At 45.4% G+C, this 21,286-nt stretch overlaps 2 protein-coding genes across 2 annotated transcripts in view; one reads left to right on the top strand and one right to left on the bottom strand.

Annotated features, from left to right (window-relative positions):
* The first annotated feature begins 393 nt into the window (after positions 1-393).
* On the top strand, positions 394-6,995 carry RASL11B (RAS like family 11 member B). Its single transcript, XM_054990146.1, has 4 exons — positions 394-639; positions 1,463-1,519; positions 3,578-3,654; positions 4,819-6,995. The coding sequence occupies exons 1-4, from the start codon at positions 486-488 to the stop codon at positions 5,284-5,286; spliced, it is 756 nt and encodes a 251-aa protein (XP_054846121.1). The 5' UTR covers positions 394-485; the 3' UTR covers positions 5,287-6,995.
* Positions 6,996-10,106: 3,111 nt separating this feature from the next.
* Positions 10,107-21,286, bottom strand: part of SCFD2 (sec1 family domain containing 2) — a 282,293-nt gene continuing 271,113 nt past the window's right edge. Inside the window, exons 8-9 of the mRNA XM_054990692.1 lie at positions 15,110-15,229; positions 10,107-10,444 (exon numbers count right to left, since the gene is read on the bottom strand). Of these exons, the coding sequence (XP_054846667.1) occupies positions 10,352-10,444; positions 15,110-15,229 (213 nt within the window). The 3' untranslated portion in view covers positions 10,107-10,351. The remainder of the gene's footprint in view (positions 10,445-15,109; positions 15,230-21,286) is intronic.

Here is a 21,286-nt window from a genome sequence, read left to right as displayed (position 1 = left end):
GGGGCGGTGCTCGGAAGGGGCTAGCAATAATGTCAATAAATCAGGCTAGTTGCATACCTATCTTTCTGCACGATCAAGATCGGGATCCGGTGATCCCCACGTGCCCCTCCTTGCAAACCTGGACGAGTTAAAGCCTCCCCCGGCAGGTTGGCGAGCCGGGCTCGGCCAAAGGGCTTGCCGGGCAGCCGACCGCACGCCGCGGGCAGGAGGCGGGCCGCGGGGAGGGGCCGGGAGAGGGCGGAGGGAGGCGGGAGCGGGTCTCGGCTGGTTGCGCAAAGCGAGCGAGCGGGGCGGAGTTCCGCCCGGGCACCCAGAGGAGGAGCCTGCCGGAGCGCGGAGAAAAGCGCCGGCGGCGAGCCGGGCGAGCGCAGAGAAGCGTCCGGGCTGGTTGCGCTGCGCTCTTTCCCGCTTCGTCCTCGGCGCGGCTGGATCCCGGTCTCCCGCGGCCTCCCGTTGCTCCGCCTGCCTCTCTCCGGGCAGCTGCGATGCGCCTGATCCACAGCATGGGCACCATCGCCGAGCAGCCCCAGGCGGGGAGCGCCCCGGGCGGAGGAGAGAGCGGCGGGCTGGGCGGCCACGCCGGCCGCCCCCGCCTGGTCAAGATCGCCGTGGTGGGGGCGAGCGGCGTGGGCAAGACCGGTGAGGAGGCGGCGGCGGGGCAGGGAAGGGAGGGGGGGAGCGGCGGGATTTGCGCGCCGGGCAGCGGCAGAAGCCAAACGGGTAGCCGCCCGTGCCGCCCCTATCGAGCGTTGTATCGACGCTTCGTTCCCCCGCCGAGAGGTGGGATGGAAATCCTGATTAAGACCCAGCGATGCCTCCAGTGCAGGCGGATGCAGAGTTGCTCCAGTCGAAGCCCGCTGGAATGCAGCGGCTCGGCTGGAGAACCTCTCTAGGGTTCGAGTTCCGCCGTCCAGATGACGGGGAAAGCGGCCTGACGGCATTTCTTCCAGAGAGAGGAAGAGCCACCTGTTGCCACTTCGGGAATGGACGCTCATGCGCCACAGCAGTGGTCGCGGAGCCCCATCCCTCAGGCGTCCTTTCCGGGGGATCTTTTGTCCTGGAGCACCAGTTTCGGTAAAGCCAGCACATCGGATTTGGAATTTGAGCGTGGAAATGGGAATGCGCCTGGAAACATGTTGGAAATGGCTGTTCTTGGGAAGAAGGGAGTTGGGGGCTTCCATTTTAGAGCTTGAAACTTAAGATACATTTGTCCAAAAGCAAGTCTCTCAAGGCTGAGTGGAATGCCCTTGCTAGTCACCGGGTTGAGGATTGCAGCCCTTCACCTGAGTCTCACCTGTTAGCTGTTGCTGTAGTGCGGTGTTTGAGAATGATGTGCTCCTGTGGAGTAATGCAGACTGTACTAGCCTGCAGTGGGGCGGTGGGGACAGCAAAAGGTTTGGGGAATCTTTAATGCCAAATGGTACTTTTGATGTCAACCTGCCCCCGTTTCTGTTCTTTGCAGCTCTGGTGGTGAGGTTTCTCACAAAACGGTTCATTGGTGACTATGAACGCAATGCAGGTAAGAGCAGCTGTGGGTTGGATTGTGTTCTGATGAATGAACTTTCTCACTTAGGAAATGAAACCATACAGTGGGATTGCAGTTGGAAAACTCACTCTGAGACACTGGAACCTCAGTGTCTGCCAGGCCACACGCGCACATTCATCATGTTCACAAGAGAACAAAAAGAATTTGCATGCCGTCTCATTTTATCCAGTGCAGTCTTCAGGGGGGGAGGAGCCATTTTCTCGATTTAATTCTCATTTTGGCCAAAGCAGGAGTCAAAGTCTTTTTCTCGTTTCCTATTCTGCTACACACCTTTCTACCCCCTGCCCTGTACAATAAAATTAATTTTAGGTGAATGAATCTGTCTTGAAGCCTCGGTCATACCGACTGACACTCTGTAATCTGCCTTGAGTCTCAGTGAGAAAGGTGGACTATAGATAATGTCAATAAATAGACCTCCTTTCATTCCCGTCTTTATGCACAATCAAGAACTGTGTTGTAAATAACTTTGGATTTAAATCCAAAGAGTTTTGTTTTATGCCAGGAAAAGCAAGTGAGCACAAGAGCAGGGGGTTGGACTAGATGGTCTGTATGGCCCCTTCCAACTCTATGATTCTATGATAAGAGGACTGCCCCTTTGTAGATAAGATGATGGAAGTTTTCAAAATAAATGTATAATCCAGGGAAGAGGGATTTGGTTCTGTTCAGTGCCCAGGGCAGTCCTACAAATGTAGATGAATGTGTGCAAATCTACTTACAGTAGGAGGGAAATAGTCTACGCAGTAGTAATTATATACCTGTTCCAGACTCAACAGATTAGTGAAAATCAAAAATGATCTGGAATCAGTCGTACAGACTTTTAACAACCTCTTAGATGAAGAGGAGTTAGCCATGTTAGTCTGTAGTTGCAAAATAGTAAAGAGTCCACCAGCACCTTTAAGACTAACCAATTTTTTTAGCATAAGCTTTCAAGAACCACAGCTCTCTTTGTCAGATGCATCTCTCATCTGACGAAGAGAGCTGTGGTTCTCGAAAGCTTATGCTACAATAAAGTTGGTTAGTCTTAAAGGTGCTACTGGACTCTTTACTCTTAGATGAATATGCCATTATTGAGTCAGACTACTGGTCTATCAAGGTCAGGACTGTCTACTCTGAGTGGCAGCAGCTCTCTGAGGTCTCAAGCAGCGGGCTTTTCATGTCACCAACGACCTGATCCTTTTCACTGGAGATGCTGTGGCTTGAACTTGGAATCTCCCCCGTGCAAAGCAGATGTTTCCCCCCTGAGTCGCAGGCCCACCTCTCATGCCCTCTGCCCCATCTCCTCTTACATCATGCAGTTGTAGGATTTCTTTGCTTGGTTTTAGCCCCGGTCCAATTTAAAAGAAATTGAGCAGTTCTTTGTAGGTCAAATGTATAAAAATTCCTCCCCCAAAGTTCTTCTGCTGCACATAAGAACCAGGAATTATATGCTGTGTTAGTACCTTAAAACCATCAAGCCAGCTAGCAGGGAGATTTTAAGCAGAAGTCCTCATGGTGAAGAAAATGGAAGACACGTTCTAGCCAGACTGGATCCAGACAGCTTTTTCACTCTGTCTCACCCAATTTTCCTCCTTACTGCAACTTCCTGTCTCACATGGCTTTTTTCCTGTGCCATCCCATGATCCTCTGCATGGTCTTTTTTCATGGTCAAAGGGGACCCCTCCCCCCTTTTTCACCAGTAAAAAAGGCTAGATGGAGCCAACCCTTTGATTTCAATGGGAGAATTAAACATGTGCTTAACTCTGACATTGGAGTAATTGAACTCACATCTTTGGCTGGAACATACCTTTATTTCTTGTAAAAAGGTCCCAGACAGCTAATAAACTTTTGCTTCTCTAGTTACTACTCACTTGCTTATACAATAAAAAAATTCACAGGCAAGCCTACACAACCCACTCTGTCTTGGCAGTGTTATCTGTGTTGCTAATTCAGTCCTATATGTGGGAGGTTAATGAATTTACACTTAGCTATTGTGCATGTTACAGTTGCTCATCTGTGAACTTAAAGAGTGATGAAATTTCTTCCGGTTGCTAGGTAATCTGTACAGCAGGCAAATCGAAATAGATGGAGAGATGCTTGCAATACAAGTCCAAGATACGCCAGGCATACAGGTGAGTTGAGCGCCCCCCCCCCCCCGCCCCCAGTTTGAAACGCTGCTTCAGTTTGGGTACATGATCCTATGCATGTTTACTCAGAAGTCCCATTAAATTCAGTGGTCCTCGGCTGGACCCAGTCAGTTTTTCCCTGGAGAAAATGGGAGTAACAGCTCCCCCATGACCACCCAAAAGACTATGCTGGGAATTAGGGGGCCTGCATGAACAAACGCCATGTGAGAGAGGGGTTGTGAAAAGGAGAGCCGGCAGAGACTGAGCAAAAAAGTTGGCTGGCTCTGACCCGCCGCCCCCCCCCCCAAGTAAGTGTGCCTAGGACTGCAGGTTTAAGCAGCAGAATTGTTCTAGCAGCTTTAAGCGCTCTCCTGTTGCCCATTTTTGTGCTGAGAGCAGGAGAGGTAGTCACTTGTGTTATAAACAGTCAGACCTTGATATACGGTCTGTATATAGTCCCCTGACAGCAAAAGAAAACAACCTGCTCTTTCAATGAAAGCTTTGTCCAGTCCAAGACACAGCAGTCTTGTATAGAAGGGCTGCTTTTCTCGTGCAGAGAGCTACTCGCTAATGTGTTAAGAACAGTACCTTGGCAGACTCAGGAACACTCGGTTTTTATTGTGCTATCCAAGTGTGTTGGAAATCTAGAGAGAGATTTTATTGCTGCGGTGTAATAATCCTTAGTTTCATAAACACACACAATAGAAACTAAAAAAAGGACTCATGGCGCTGGCAGCTGCATTCATTAAAATTTGTTAGGCGTTAATCTTCTATTATGGAAAGTTTGAATATATAGCCACGAATAAGGTCAAAATTTGCCTTTTTGAACTGGGCAGTTCTCCAACCATAAATGCTTCCAGCTTATATCTTTTCTCTCTCCTGCCCCTCCCCAGACTTGCTGTCTAGCCAGTTAATTTCCCATTCCGTGGCACCACAAAGTCTCTTCCCCTCCCACTGAATACTCAGGTCAGTTTTCCATTTGAAGATGGCAAACTTCAAAATATTGCCGCCCCCTCCCTGCAGCTGGATCAACAACATTTATGGAAGGGGGGTGAATGAAGGTTTTAGGGATGCTATGTCCATCTCCTCCCATAAATGCAATGAAGTTTACAAACTACTTTCAGTTCTTCCTCTGCAACCACATAAATTCCCTGTGATCCCCTTTTGCAGATCCATGGACAAAGTCTGGAGTGTAACGAACAGCTAAACAGGTGCATTCGATGGGCAGATGCTGTGGTAATTGTCTTTTCAATCACAGACTACAAAAGTTACGAACTGCTCAGTCACTTCCACCAGCACATACGACAGCTGCACCCCGGGAACAGAGTGCCGGTTGTGGTGGTTGCCAACAAAGCAGACCTCCTCCATGTTAAAGAGGTGGAACCCCAACACGGACTGCAGCTGGCCAGCATGTTGGGGTGTACTTTCTATGAAGTGTCTGTCAGTGAGAACTACAAGGAGGTTTTCAGTGCTTTCCATAGCCTGTGTAAAGATGTCTCTAAGCAACAATCCGTCAGCACCCCAGAGAAGAGGAGAACTTCTCTCATCCCAAGGCCAAAGTCTCCCAACATGCAGGACTTGAAGAGGAGGTTTAAGCAAGCCTTATCGGCGAAAGTGAGAACTGTCACTTCAGTCTGAAAGACCAGCCTACTTTCCAATGCACAATCCTACAGTTCCTGTTTGGGAATGCTGGTCTAGGGCTCTGTGGTGCCCAGCAAAGGCAGAGTCCAGATGTTCAAACAGTTGTTGGATAGTTCAATATAGTGTTGTGTAAAGGAGAACCAGCACTGAAGTCCAAATAAGTCCCTGAAGAGGCAGTAGAGCATGGAATTTCATATTGAAAAACAGGACTTTTGACTGAATGGATATTTTCTTGCTCTGTAGTGGAACTTGGATAATTCTGATACATGTATTATCCTGCCACTTAAACTGCAGGGGGTGGAGCAGAGAAGAAATGCTCTGGCTGCCATCTAATTCGATGGAAAACAAGTTGTGTTTTTTACATCAGGATCTTACTTTCTTTGGTATTGGACAAAGGTTGTTCCCCACCACCCTGTGCTCACCAGAGCCTTAAGTTGCATTTTTAAAACTGCTGTTTAGCACAAATTCACACCCTTTTGCCAATTCAAAGAGTGTACAACAAAATGGGCATTATTGACTGTATGACTATGGACGTTTTGTACTATGAATATTGTTGAGTGTGATTATTGAAGATAATGCTGTGATCACTCTTCAAAGACTGATCACCTGATGCAATGTTGTGGCTTTCCAGATGTGTTTTTGATTTGGATTGATGGATGGATGGTGATTATTGTAAATCCTCACTTAATTGCTCTGGTCATGGAGGCAATTTCCTCTTATCTCTGTCCAGTAAGATTGTTTGGCTGTGGTCTGTGAGGCTGATTTTTCTTGGCTGAACCGTTTTCCAGTGAAGGCATGTGGGATCTTGCGCACGACTGGTGGTTGTAGATCCAAATCGTCAAACTTGTTACATGGCATCAATGGGATTTGGGTTTAAGGGCTATGAGCCTTACACCAATGCACTTTAAAAAAAAAAAAAAAAACACCTGTGTGTTTCCTGTTAAGCTGTTAACTTATTTATTTTTACTTGATAGCAACTCTTTATGTGAAACACAGCTTGTTCATTGTTTCAGTATTAAATCTAACAGAAGGATTTTCTGGTGTGATTATTTGTTTTCTTTCCAGATTTCAAAAAGCAACAACCTAAGAGGAAGGGATTGGCGACAAGCATCTGTTTTGCTTCCAAACCATCCAAATCACTGTAATCAAGTAAAGGGAACTTAAAACAATCGTTAGGTGTGTCAGTGACAGATCGCACGGTCAGAGCTGCGCATGCGATTCTTTGCCCCGTCTCCTGCTGTTTTCCTTCAAACTGAGAAGCAGTCACGGGGAGGAGGGCAAAGTAGATCAGGGCTCTCAGATAAGCGCTTAACACTTTCTTTGTGTTTATTCTCCTGTAGAATTCATGTACGTACTGAGAGCCAGTTTGGTGTGGGGGTGAAGAGCGGTAGGACTCTAATCTGGAGAGATTTGTTTGATTCCCCACCCCTCCACTTGAAGCCAGCTGGGTGACCTTGGGTCAGTCACAGCTCTCTCAGAGCTCTTTCAGCCCCACCCACCTCACAGGGTGATTGTCGTGAGGGTAATAATAACATACTTTGTAAACTGCTCTGAGTGGGCATTAAGCTATTCTGAAAGGTGGTATATAAATCGAATGTTGTTGTAGCCGTGTGGGGAATAGAGGAATATAGGGACCTGTCTTTTCTCCATGGCTAAAAGCAACTAGGGAAGGAAGGATTTTGCTGGGGAAATGGTGCAATACCTCAAAGCCACACTCCCGATTCACTTGGTGTCTCTTCCACAACAGTCTGTGATTTCACAAGTATCAGTGATCCATATTTGACTGATCCAGGAGCCCAAGGATTTCCCTAACAATAGATTTTGCGGTGCAAACAGACGGTAGCGGCTCAAGTGTAAGGACGCCTGCCAGCCAAATGGCCACTTGCCCTCAGCGCACATTCTGAGTGGCGCTGCTGTAAGAGAGCACTGCTTGTAAGATCTGGGACTAGACAAGGTGCTCAGCCCTGCACTCCCTTCCAGCTCTACTCCAGGAAAAAGGGGCTCTCACACAGTTCCTGCATCACATGCGCAACTTCACAAAGTGCAGGAACATCAGTGCTGTTGCCACCCAAGGACAAGGTCTTGCCAAGTGCTGATTGTCTTCATGCTGCTGCACATGAGGCATGGAGACAGGGTAAATACTTACACTGGTGGTGCTCCAGAAAGCTTTCTGGCACATTATGACTCAACTTCGGCAGGTAAATTCCTGAAGAGGATATGCCAGTGTGCACGCCTACTGGCTTTTGGATTTGGGGGAGGAGCTGGATGTAGAGTTTGGGAGGAGCAAAGGAGCAAGGAGGAGCAAAAAAAAGGGGGTGGTAGGGAATATGGTCGGTGGGGTTGGCTGTGATTGATAATGGCATGTGAAGTTGGTAACACAAGGACACTGCTGGGCACTATTGATGCTTTGCCAATGACATTACTGGATAAAACAGGGAATTAAATGTGTATTTCTAGTCCCCCTGGGCCCCACTAAAGAATGCTGTCAAAATGCTGGAACTAGAGCAGCACAGCACCTTTTAAAAAAATATAAGGCAGCCCACCAAACACGCCGTGTTCTAGAGGTGAGCGAGTTTCAGTCAAGGCTTCTCCATCAGAATGGAGTAGAGGGAGAATTATGTAAGCCACTTTGGGCTCCTATTGGAGAGAAAAGCGGGGTCTAAACAAACAACCTTGAATAAGTGGACCAACCAGGCAAGGAAGACCGAAACCACCTCATTCTCAGGGCAGTCATCAATAGATCGTCGCCTGACACAAAACTGAGCCACAGACAGCTTATCAGAGTTCCGAAGATACACGAGAAAGGGGTTTTTCCCCCTCTGAAAGTTGTCTGCTTTATTGCTTGATTAGCTAAAAAAAATCTTACAGGGTATTAACTCAGTGTGGTAAAAATGGAATGGTAACTATAGAGACTCGCTGTCATTGTCTTTCCCCTTCCCAAGCAGTTCAGAGAAAAAAGCTTTACAGATCTGCTTTGACTGATTTGTCACCTTTCTATTAAGTATACCACATTGGCACATCCAATGCATGCATAAATACATAAAGTTGTCTCCCCTGCCCCTCCGGCTACCGCCAAGGGTAGCTCTGTCCAGGCTTCTGAACAATCTTTTATAAACAGGCCTTTGTTCTTGTCTCTTAGCTGAAGTGTCAGATTACAGTTGATTTTCCCCCTCCGTAAAGAGATCTGAAACTAATTTTCAATTATAGCTCAACTTTTCTTTCTGGCTTAGAATAAAAAGACTTCGAGAAAAGCTAGCTTGGACAGATCTAAACTAGTGGTCCCTATAACATTTGCTGGAATAAGCTACAATGAAAAAGGCCGTGCTTAGCTACTTTCTATAGCTGTAAAGAATCAGTCATTGCTGAAATGAAATAATATAATGCTAACTCAGGAAAGAAAGAAAAATACCTATTTTAGGTTGGTGAGGGCAAGGCAAGCGCTTCTTCCTAATCATAAACAAAGCTATAATGTATTCAGAAATAAGGGGGGGAAATCCTAGCCATAACTGGCTTTTAAACCCATTACACACCATCTGCATAACGGAGAGATGCTTTAATCAAGGAAGGGAAACTGTTCTATTCCATGCAACATGCTATTCAGAGCTTTTTTTCTGGGAAAAGAGGTGGTGGAATTCAGTGGGTTGCCCTCAGAGAAAATGGTCACATGGCTGGTGGCCCCGCCCCTTGATCTCTAGACAGAGGGGAGTTGAGATTGCCCTCCGCGCTGCTCAGCGGCGCGGAGGGCAATCTCAACTCCCCTCTGTCTGGAGATCAGGGGGCGGGGCCACCAGCCATGTGACCATTTTCAAGAGGTTCCGGAACTCCGTTCCCCCCCGCATTCTCCCTGAAAAAAAGCCCTGATGCTACTCTTTGCAGTTGCCTCCGTGCAGATTCTGGGGGCCAATTGATACTTACAGCAGGATCAAGTGGAAAAACGTTTCCTGGATTGTTCCAGTAGAGGCTGCAGGTGGTTGCAGACTGGAATGGGTAGGAATAAGGACTGAGAGAGAAGTGTAAGTCCACCAGATAAATAAAATATCAAACTCTATTCACAGAGAAAACCAGTATACCAGGGAGAAAGCTAGGGAGAGTCCTTTTTGACATCCTAGCTTTCTACATGAATGGAACTTTTCCTATGGAGAAGTGTTCAGGCATGCGACCCTCCAGAAAGAAGAGAAGCTTTGCCTATTGATTTTACTGAATGTGTAAATTACTCCTCTGCTGAAAAAATTAGTCTAATGGTAATTAAGTGGTAAAATTCACTCTCGGTAGTACCAAAACAACAGCATGCCTTCCTTTTGGTACTCAGCTTCCTAAGTGCCAAATCTGTCACCAGGCTCTGTCATGTACAATTGTGTGATGAGCCATCAAAAGCCATGTATTTATTCCCTACATAGCTAAGGATCATCTAGAACCTTTTCACCTTAGACCAGTGAGAGACGGGGGTCTTTTGGAAAGCTATTAAAAAGCTATCTCCGTCTTTTTGCTTGCTCCAGAAATGCCTTTTGGCTGGCAACCCTTATAAAATATGCCAAATATTCCACTCAATGTCCTCTGTACCACAGAGTGTGAAGAAACCATGAAGATCCATTTTATCTCAGGGAATATTGCATTTAAGACCAAACTTGCCATTTATAGCTTATATCACAACAGCCAGGCAATTGACATGACTGCTGCAGAAGGCGTAGAAAAACTCAGTCTAAAAATGGAAGACTCCATTGCTCTCATTGTTCTATGATGTTCCTATGAAACTATTATGTGTGGTGATCTTTACACTCATTGGCAATTGTCCGCAAGAACAGTGCATGTTAACAAGCCGAGGATAAAAGGACTTTAGTTAAATACAGCATTACCGCAGAGAGAAGTAAATGCCAGATTGAAATAACAAGACTTTCAGGTGCTATCACATTCCAGTTACATTTCTTTATGGCTATCCAATCCATATTTCCCTAGTGAATTGAGATCGGAGGTGATTTTATTTTTAGAAGAATGCCTTGATGAGGATTTCTAATCTTTTCAGCAAACCAGACGAGAAGATCCTCTTTGACAGATTCTCTGCTCTTTAGATGCCAATGTCCGGCTGTAGATGGTCTGTTGTAAAGATCAACTCGAGAATGCTAACTGGAGTCAGGAGGGTTGAGGAGAGAACAATTACCTGAAGAGGAAAAAAGGATACATACACATACCATTAGAGAGACTAATCCCTGCCACAATCGCAAGAGGTAGCCAAGTGTCAGGCATGCTTAATATTAGGGCTTTTTTTTCTGGGAAAAGAGGTGGTGGAACTCAGTGGGTTGCTCTCGGAGCGGCGCGGAGGGCACTCTAAACTCCCCTCTGTCTGGAGATCAGGGGGCGGGGCCACGAGCCATGTGACCATTTTCAAGAGGTTCCGGAACTCCGTTCCCCCACATTCCCCCTGAAAAAAAAGCCCTGCTTAATATATTGATTTAATTTAATGATAAGAAGTTGTATTTCTGTGGGCAAGTACAGCTTAACTAAAGTTGTCATGTTCTCAGCAAATAATTACAATTGAGCTAGCTACTAGTGGAATAACTGTAAATTACCAACAATATACTTTGTAAGGAATTTGTAGCTTGGATCGTTTCTGTTCCCTTTTTACAGATTGTAGTATAGCATATAGTGATGGAGTTGTAGTTAGAGGAGTTGGACTAAGAGCTGGGAGTTCTGAGTTCTAATTCCCACAAAGGCCACAGTGTGACCTTGGACCAGTTACCTTCTCTCAGCCTAACCTACTTCAGTCTTGCCAGTGTAAAAGCTCTTCTGAGCTTCGGTACTGTCAGATGATAAAAATACCTCGGCAGTTGCATCGGGAAGGCAATACTTAAGTAAAGAGTCAAACATACCCTTCGTGCCCTAACAGACGTACGAGTAATGTCCAACTTCCTGACACGCATTTTTATTTGCCTAATTATATCTTTGGTTTCTGTAGTCTTCTTGACCATATTGTTTGTTATTCCTAGGCATTTCATTTTCTTTCCCAATAGTTGATCTCACTGACTACTATATTTACCTGCCTGAATGAGTCTAAGTAGAGTGGGCCCTCCCACAGATTTTAAAACCTTTAAAAAGAAATGCTTTTATCCCTTAGCTTCCATCGATATTTTGCCCAATTCACCTCTCAGAGCTATTCCTGAAACACATCTGGGAGTAGCCAAGGTGCTACAAGTCTTTGAACATGTAACCTGACCCCCACCCCCCTTATACCACTCAGGCTACCAAGAAGAAGAAGAAATTTCAGGTAACTCAAACCAAGACTCAACACAGCAGACGAAAACCCGCTTGGTCCTAGAATGAGGTGATCCCTGAGAGTCAAATCTGTGCCTCATTATAGACTCTCTCTTGCTATCAGGTGCTCTTGCTGTGCTTCCACATGTAGATTTTTATTAATTGATCAGTCAACAGAAACTCAGCTGGTTAGGCGGCAACCAGAGATTTTTTTCTGGGAAAAGAGGTGGTTGAACTCAGTGGTGGAACTCAGAACCGCACAATGACGTCATTTTGGGTCAGCTGGAACAAGGGGGGAGTTTTTAAAGTTTAAATCACCTTCAGTGAAAATGGTCACATGGCCGGTGGCCCCGCCCCCTGATCTCCAGACAGAGGGGAGTTTAGATTGCCCTCCGCACCACCAAGTGGTGCAGAGGGCAATCTCAACTCCCCTCTGTCTGGAGATCAGGGGGCGGGGCCACTGGCCATGTGACCATTTTTAAGAAGTGCCGGAACTCCGTTCCGCCATGTTCCCGCTGAAAAAAAGCCCTGGCAGCAACTAAGATATTTTCAGTTGATGATAACCCTAGTAAATTTACTACATTATCACCATACTTTATAGCTGTCATTAAAAGCGTCCAGCAAAAAATAAATCAGGATAATTTGGATCTGGATATCAGGAATACCATAAATATGTGGTATTCATGATATCCAGATCAGATTCTCTATTCAGATTTGGTTTTGTTAGAGAATCCTGAATGTATTCAGACACTATTCCTTATGGGGAAAACTATCGGGGCGGGGGGAGGGCATTTTTCAAGCAGGGGACCTAGTCCTTCCTCTTCAGTAAGGATCCCTTACGTTTCGGGAAGATTGGACCCAAGGGTCCAGTTCTGTGGGCCCCTGACCAACCTGTTCCTAGCCACTCTCCATTGTTGTTAAGCAACTGCTTATGCAACTCCCCCCCCCCACAAAAAGCAATAAACATCAAGCAACTGCTTAAGTAATTCTCCCGCCCCCCAAGAACAACTCTCAATAATATATAAAGAATCACTAGTAAGCCGCAAAGCCAGCAACTCTTGTCTTTAAACTAACACAACCAGAAAATAGTTATTTTCCTCATGCACATTCATTGGCCACTTGCTCACTCACCTCCACCTGAAACAAAGTAACAAAAACAGCTTAGAGGAGAAACCAGCCAGCTTTAAACGGCTGAGCTGTGTTTGACAGATAAATCCGAATATATTTGGGTTTATCCGGCATTAATGTATTCGGTATCCCAATTTTATTCGAGATTCTCTAATTTGATTTGGTACACCCAGATAATGCTGATTTAGCCATTATCTATGTATATATTTAGTATCACAGTTCTCTTCGCCAGATGCATCTGACGAAGAGAACTGTGATTCTCGAAAGCTTATGCTACAATCAAGTTGGTTAGTCTTAAAGGTGTTACTGGACTCTTTTTGATTTTGCTACTACAGACTAACATGGCTAACTCCTCTATATTTAGTATATCACTACTGAATCGCATAATCCTAGCTGTCATGGTAATGCTGCCTATTGACAAGTTCTTTGGTTACTGCTCAAAATGCTTCCGTTTTACCTCCCTAATTCAATTACTGTTTAAAAGAGATATTAACATTAAGTGAGGACACCCATAGTTTCAATGACAACATTGGTCTCTTGGCATGTCTATTATCTGATAGTGATTGATAACGGCATCACAAACAGCTTCTAAAAATGGAAGCTTTTTGAAAAGACTATAATCCTGAAGAGGCAGTTCACGGATTAAATGATGGGCTAGAGAAAGCCAATTGACTCTGAAATTTTATATAAGATGTGACGAACCATTACCTCCCCCCTTTCAGAAATCCTCTTCCTCCCACTCTTAAACCTTCTAACCTTTGTTGTAGCCGTTTGTACAAAGGGCAAGTGACAGTGAAAGCCACTGAATATCTTCTGAATTCTTTTGGAATTCCTTTCAAAGGAGGACCTGTCGCTGGTGGGGTCAAGCTCTAGCAAAGCAGTGCCAGATTTCTGTGTCACTCCTTTGTCAGGCTTCCAACACACCCTGATAAGTAAGTGAAAAGCCTCACAACATAGTTTTGATTTACCTCGGTCACTAACGCTCTGCTTATCTTTCCAGCAACGGCAACACATTTGCAGCCCGGATTAAGTTGTCCATTAGTGTACCACAAAATTAAGGCCTGCCCTGGGACAGCGAGGAATTTGATTCACTGTGCTAAGGAGATAATTGAGAACTTAAATACAAAAAAAAAAGGGGGGGGGGGCGCAAGCTATCAGATGAAAATGTGTTCTAGAGAAGGCATTTAAATCTCTGGCACTATGAAATGAGCACTTCACTAAAGAATGCCATTAGCATGCAGGAAGCAGCCTCTCCAGCCTCAGAGGTGTTCGGGTTTATGTGGACCCCCCTTTGCTCAGATATTTTCACTAATCAAACATGCAGTCTGCCTGATTTATTACGAGTGTTTGCACTCCATTTATAGAGCACAAACAGTTTACGTATGTATCTGCCACAGAGTTGGGGGCGGGGGTGGGACGGTAAAAGGTCTTATCTGGATTCCCTGAAGAGGCCTTTAGGGAAAGGAAGGGGGAAAACCCACTGGGAATGTCCTTCTCAGATAAACGAACCAGTCACCAGTGGCTGCTCAGACTTTGAGAAAGAGACCGAGCACATACAAAATATCCAGAGGAGTTAGCCGCATTAGTCTGTAGTTGCAAAATAGTAAAGAGTCCAACTTGATTTGTAGCATAAGCTTTCGAGAAGCACAGCTCTCTTCGTCAGATGCGAGCTGTGGTTCTCAAAAGCTTATGTGGATTAATGTCAGAGGAGCCTAACAAGCATCAGGCAATTTCCTAGACATTTAAACAGAGACCCTGTTGATTGGCACTACTAAGTTCTCGAAGGATTTTGGGCAGGCTGTGAAATCTTGATTGGACATTGATGGACTGTAGGTGTTTTCCTAAAACTCAGCTCTGGGCTGAGCCTTACCCTTCAGAGGTCCCTGCTCTTCATACCAGCCAAGTTATTATGGGCTGCAGCCATTCCTAGCTGGGATGGTCTGGCTTTCGGTCCCTGCTTCTTGCTAGATCTGGTCCACCTATGTTGTAGCCCTGTGCACCCAAAGGACCGATCTGAACCTCTCTCTTTTAAAAGGTAATTTGCCTCAGCCTGATTGGTGGGCAGCTTCAGTCCCACCAACAAAGCAAGTTTTTGTGGCCACATAGAATTATTTTCATATAGCATTCACCAGGGCTTTTTTTCTGGGAAAAGAGGTGGTGGAACTCAGTGGGTTGCCCTTGGAGAAAATAGTCACATGGTTTGTGGCCCCGCCCCCTGATCTCCAGACAGAGGGGAGTTGAGATTGCCCTCCGCGCCGCTTGGCGGCGCGGAGGGCAATCTCAACTCCCCTCTGTCTGGAGATCAGGGGGCGGGGCCGCCAGCCATGTGACCATTTTCATGAGGTGCCGGAACTCCGTTCCACCGTGTTCCAGCTGAAAAAAAGCCCCGGCATTCACACAGAAACTGATAATTCTTGAATATGTAACGGTTCTAACAGTTCTGTACCTGTGTTCCAGGCCTGTGTGCCGACAGAACTTCCTTTACCACTTTCACTTCAGACACCGTCACTCCCCCGACCATGAAGAGGATCAGCAGGGGATGATCACGAGGGTGAGGGCGACTCACCTATTAAAATAACAGATGATTATTAATTACCATTCTTTTAATCCCAATGGTTCAGGCTGGTGGTACATTTTATACCCACAAATACCCTGTGAGGAAGGTCAGGCTGAGAATCACAGAATCATAGAGTTGGAAGGTACCTTACAAAACCATCTAGTCCAGCCTCCTGCCCAATCCGGGACCAGCCTAAAGCATCCCCAACAAGTTTTTGTCCATTGACTCCTTGAAGACTGCCAATGAGGGGGAACCCAGTACATCCCTAGGCAGTTGATTCCACTCTTGAATTACTCTGGCCCAAGGTGACCAATGAATTTCATGGCTGAGAGGGTTGTAGGTGCCCAACATTACTGGCCAATCCAGAAGTTTGGTTACTTATAATTTTTCATTTTGTAAAATACGTAAGCAAGAAGTCTTAGGTTACCTCATTATGTAGAAAGGAGGGTTATAAATTAAAACGAAATTAGGTGGCAGAACTTTGCACGTTTTTCCTGTTTTCTTACATTCAAATTTTGGTAGGATAATTAATATCTTTCTAAGGAAGCTGCAGAACCTTAATGAATTATGTTAAACAAATTAGGCTGGACTTGGGAGATTTGAGTTCAAATTGCAGCCCACTCAGGGGTTGATCGAGTCACAACCTCTTAGTATCAGCTCCTCATTTGTAGAGCAAAGAATAACGATATCATAACACAATGTCTGAGTCAAGATGACCATGTGCCATAAAATATATGGGCTACTGTTTAAAAGCCGTAAATATGTTTAAACACATTCACTCATTGAATTTAAGCATGCTAAAATATTGATTTGACAGTGGCCGTGGCCTCAAAATGTTATGGTTGCTTAAATGTTTTAACTTCTTAATCCCAAATAACAGTCAACGTTACATATGTTCCAACTGCGTAAAACATTTTCTAGATTGGAATCTCTAGTGGATCTCCTCTATCTGATTCTTCCCCTTATCTCAACAAGAGCCACAACTGAATATATTATTGTGAATATGACTCAAGTGACTTTCAGTTACCCATACCCGTCAGACCTAATTTTGCTGGTGTGTGCGTGTGTGTAAAATGCTGTCAAGTTTCAGCCAAGTTAGGGCAATCATTGCTCGGGATATCAAGGTAACAGAGGTGGTTTGACATTGCCTGCCTCTGCATACAGACCCTTTCTTTCTTTTCTATTACTGTTCATTCCACCCAGTGGTTCTGAACAGCCACTAAGAGTTTATGTTTAGATCATTAATAGGAAAATACTCACAAAATAACAGGGTTTATGCAGTTGCTTTGGTATGTTTCTGTATTTCTATAACAGCAGCAAAAAATCTAATGATTCTATAACCCATCCATCTTCATTGCTCAGTAGCTTGGAAGTCTCAGCAGTTGGAGAAACAGAATCCTTACTAATGAAGGGGAAATCAGTTTTAAAAATTCAGGACAGCTCAAAAGTATGTAGTCAATGGATTCAATACAATTGAGGTCGCAAATACATGTTCTCTCTGAGGCCGTTTCCACACACGTTAAATAATCCACTTTCAATACGCTTTAGCGCACATTTGTAACTGATTTTCCATGTGTGGAACAAAAAATCCACTTCTAAAGGATAACTAAAGTGCATTGAAAGTGCATTATTCAATGTGTGTGGAAACGGCCAAAGTATGGAAAACCAGAGTATCTACCTGACAAGAATGCAGATGGTAAAGCATTAAGTTGTACCAACATGAAGGTGCATCTATTTTCAGGATATGTTAAATCATAGAAATACATTGGGATATGAACTGGTAGGGGAATGCCAACGATGAAGGTTGAGCAAACTCTTCTTGACCTTACTGATGTGCTTTTACAATCAAGATGTTTCAGATGGATTCCATAGAGACCCTTGTGGCCTCTAAATTTTAGGGTTGCCAGCTCCGGACTGGGAAATGCCTGGAGATTTGGGGGTTGGAGTCTGGAGAGGGCAGGGTTTGGGAAGGGAGGGGGACCTCAGTAGGATATAATATCAGAGAATCTACCCTCCAAAGCAGCCATTTTCTCCAAGGGAAACAGATCTCTGTGGCCTGGAGATCAGTTGTAATTCTGGGAGATCTCCACCTGGAGGCTGGCAACCCTATCTTTCATCCAACTACTAACCACTTAGCTACTTAGCTTCTGAGATCTGATGAGATTGGGATAAGCTGGGCCATCCATTGTGCAGGGAGCGCTACCCAAAACAGCTTTCATGTGACCAGGGCTTTTTTTCAGGGGGAACGCAGGGGAACGGAGTTCTGGAACCTCTTGAAAATGGTCACATGGCTGGTGGCCCCGCCCCCTGATCTCCAGACAGAGGGGAGTTGAGATTGCCCTCCACACCGCTCAGCGGCGCGGAGGGCAATCTCAACTCCCCTCTGTCTGGAGATCAGGGGGTGGGGCCACTGGCCATGTGATTGTTTTCACCAAAGCAACCCACTGAGTTCCACCACCTCTTTTCCCAGAAAAAAAGCCCTGCATTTGCGTGTAAAGCTTCCATTCCAGGGTCGGACTGGGAATTGGTGCTGAGTCTCTCATTGAAAAAGACTCATTAGACAGTTGCACGAAGCCCCAAACATGCAGAAACAGCTTTTGACAGAAACGGAGAAAAACAAAAAAGAACATATTTATAACACACGAGTGGGGCAAACCGGCACGCCTCTTCCAGCTAACCATGTGGAGAGGAGTAAAGGAGAAACCTGTGTTTCCTCTAGCCTCTTCAGGGATGCCGATCCTCAGAAACGGAGAGCCTGTGTTTTAATGATGAGATCTACTGCATACATTAGTGCTACCGGCTAAAAAGCCACAACTAGGCAGGACCTGATGTTTCTTTTACGCTAGTCTTCAAAGGAAGTCTGGTCCCAAACATTTTGCCTCCCTATACAACGACGACGTGCAAAACCAGAGTGATTCCCCAGGATCCCTTATATAACGCTGCACAGGCTGCCGCGTATAGCTCTGGCACGGGCCCCTTTCCTCAGCCGTTCTTGTGTCTGGCAGGCTGCGCATGACGGCCCCTGAAGGCGACTCACAGCGTGTGATCTCCAAATGATCATTTGCAATGCTTGAATGGTTGTCGCCTTCTGGAGACAAGAGAAGGTTTTTTAAAATTTGGGCACACACATGGCTGAGGAAAAGCCAGGCATTTTTAAAACGCATAGTACACTGTAGTGCTTACATACTTTTTCACTTTAAATACCGCACAATGCCTTCCCTTAGGGATATAACTAAATAAAACCAGTGCTTCTTCTGATGACTGTGGCGTTGGGTAACTGTAGTAAAGTTTCCATTATGTCCTTTATTTACGGTCACCAACATTTAGACCCCTTCGCCTGAAGGATCCCATGTTTTCAGTTTCGTGGTCCCCAAAAGCTCATTTTCCCTTTCCCAAGCCAAGAGGGGGGCGGGTGGCAGTGACTCCATCTGTCAACAAGACGGAATTCCCAGCCAAACAGTCTTCCCAGACACACAGCTCTTGAACCCACACTGAGCTGAACATTAGCCGAGCTAATTGGCAATCAGAGAATGGCCACCTAGTGAGCAGGACAACATTATGGGATAATTTCCAACCTTCTGCCTCCCCCTGCTCTGCAGCAAGTTATGTGAAATGTATATTAAGTTATTCATTTCCTTCTGCCCTATTCCAGAAGCTCAGGGCAGGTTATGATGGATTGTTGTTACCTTTATTTTAGATCCAGAACAACCTTGTGAGGCGGCTGAGGCTGAGAGACAGTGAAACTGTCCAAGATCACCTGGTGACATTTAAAACCTGGATTTCCATTTCAGATTCCAGTGAGAAGTAAAAAGGGAAGATGCAGTCCTGATGTCCAATCCTGCTAATAATTTAAGATTAAACAGCAAAAAAGCAGTGCATTTTGAAAGCATTTTTAACATATATCATGTAATATATATCATGGAAGCTGAACAGGGCAAACAGATACCTTTTAAGGAGAAAAGGAACCTGTGCCTTGGCATAACTGGGCCGTTTCCAGATGGCCGACCTGCATGCGGGACGTCGCGCCCCGTTTCGGATTCGCGTTTTCCCCGGCACAATCCGAAACGGGGCGCGACGTCCCACATGCAGGTCGGCCGTCTGGAAACGGCCCTGGTATGAAGGCACATTTATTTAACAATAAGCGTGTAGAAGGAACGGACAGGGTCCCGTCATTCGTGGGTGCAAGGATCTTTCAGTTGTCCCCCTCTCCCCAGCAGATCTCTCTGACCTTGGGGAAGTTGGCTTCTTGGGTTGCAGTGGGCTGCAATGAGGTGGGGAAAAGGTTGACATCACCATCTACTTGTGATGGGGCAATTTTGCTTCCTTCTCTTTCTCTCTACGGGCAGCCCCATGACCTGTGTGGCAGCTATAACGTGGGTTTGTACGGGTTCTTGAACCCTGGGAATCAACTTTCCCAGGGTCATAAGAGACTGTGGGGAGAAAGGGAACAAGAGAAGGATGTGACTCAATCAACACCTTCTGTTGATGGATTGCTAGTTCCAGGGCTTTTTTTCTGGGGAAAGAGGTGGTGGAACTCCGCTGAGCGGCGCGGAGGGCAATCTCAGCTCCCCTCTGTCTGGAGATCAGGGGGCAGGGCCACCGGCCATGTGACCATTTTCAAGAGCTGCCGGAACTCCGTTCCACCGTGTTCCGGCTGAAAAAATGCCCTGGCTGGTTCCAACCCAATGTGTGTGGAACCAGTAAAAGATGTTTTTTCCCTGAGCCTTAATCAGTGCCTTATAAGGCTACAATCTTATCTAGAGACAAGTACATCTAAACCCACAGGTTTCATATGATCTGTGTAGGATGAAGTTGCTCTGAGCTTTCCGGGTAACAAACAGATACAAAAGTATGAAAGTAGGGAGCTGCCCCCCGCCCCTTCACTAAATGGTAGTCGTGCCAATGTTCAGATGCAGCATTCGGGCTAGCGCACTATGCTCAAGGCACCAATGGAAAGTGTCTGCTGTCTCCCTGCTTTCTATCACAGTTTCACAACATGATAAACGACTTCATTAAAATTTGTTGTTTGTCTTAGCTAGAAACAAGCATCTCTCCTACAGTAAATAAAAAATGCAGAGAGCAAGAAAGTGCTCAGCAGCTGAAAGTAGGTCAGATACAAGAATAAAACTGATGCTTGGGACAGCAGTGAACAAATGGCTGTACTTTCCATTAACATACAGAGGTACCTAATATAAATCTAAAAATAAATGCATACGTAGACAGCAAATGTCAATATAGATCAATAAGGGCTAGTGCTAGAATAGAAGTACGAGGAGTCAGTAACTGGTTGCCTCTAAATCTAGCTGAGCTGGTGCCATCTGCCACCCTCCTTGCCAATCTCTGAGACAGAATGTGTGAGTTGATAAATGGCACCTGTAGCAAACTGCTTTGGCAAAAGACGGCTTGGCTTGGCTCTTGACACCTCAATTGCCCTAATTTCTTGGCAAAATGGCATTCTGGTAAAAAAAAAAAGGGGGGTAGGTGGGTCCTGTGCTTAATCTAGAACATTCATTGCTTCAATACAGTCAAGCCAATACAGCTTGAGATGTCCACTCAACAACCACGGCTTCATAATGAACTGTATCAGTGAACCAGCACTCTCAAAGGAACAGAGCCGGGCCCTTTTCATACTACATACCTGCTTCCAGAACATCGCGAAACACAGTGCAAAAAATGCAGAAGATAGCGTCTTCTCGCGAGAGTTTTGCGCGACGTCATGGATTCATGCACAAGCTAAGTACACTACAATTGACAGCCTCAGATTATGAACAGTCTCTACACACAATTTTTTTAACTAAAAACGACTAAACTAGCATTTTGGGGTGATGCTATGGGGCTTCTTATGTTTGGTATATACAAATAAAATCAAAAGCAATTCTCTCACAGGGCCCTTCATGTACCCAAGCAAGCACGTCTTCTCCAACATTTTCTTCCACCTAAACATAATCTGGCAAAGAAAGGATACCATTGTGCTCCTGACTGAGTAAGTCCTCTCCTTCCAGAAGAATCAGTTGAATCTAAGTTTATTCATAAACATAAAATGCCAAAATCCATTATAAGTAGTTC

This window comes from Eublepharis macularius, chromosome 10, assembly GCF_028583425.1.
Source record: "Eublepharis macularius isolate TG4126 chromosome 10, MPM_Emac_v1.0, whole genome shotgun sequence".
Taxonomy (NCBI): Eukaryota; Metazoa; Chordata; class Lepidosauria; order Squamata; family Eublepharidae; genus Eublepharis; species Eublepharis macularius.
This window is presented reverse-complemented; position numbering and strand designations above follow the sequence as displayed.

What these genes read in the sequence shown, in the direction of transcription:
- RASL11B (XM_054990146.1), top strand. Translation starts at nt 486, where the DNA reads ATGCGCCTGATCCACAGCATGGGCACCATCGCCGAGCAGCCCCAGGCG. An exon ending in GAGCGGCGTGGGCAAGACCG is followed by an intron (nt 640 to 1,462) that starts GTGAGGAGGCGG and finishes TGTTCTTTGCAG; the next exon opens with CTCTGGTGGTGAGGTTTCTC. An exon ending in AAGATACGCCAGGCATACAG is followed by an intron (nt 3,655 to 4,818) that starts GTGAGTTGAGCG and finishes CCCCTTTTGCAG; the next exon opens with ATCCATGGACAAAGTCTGGA.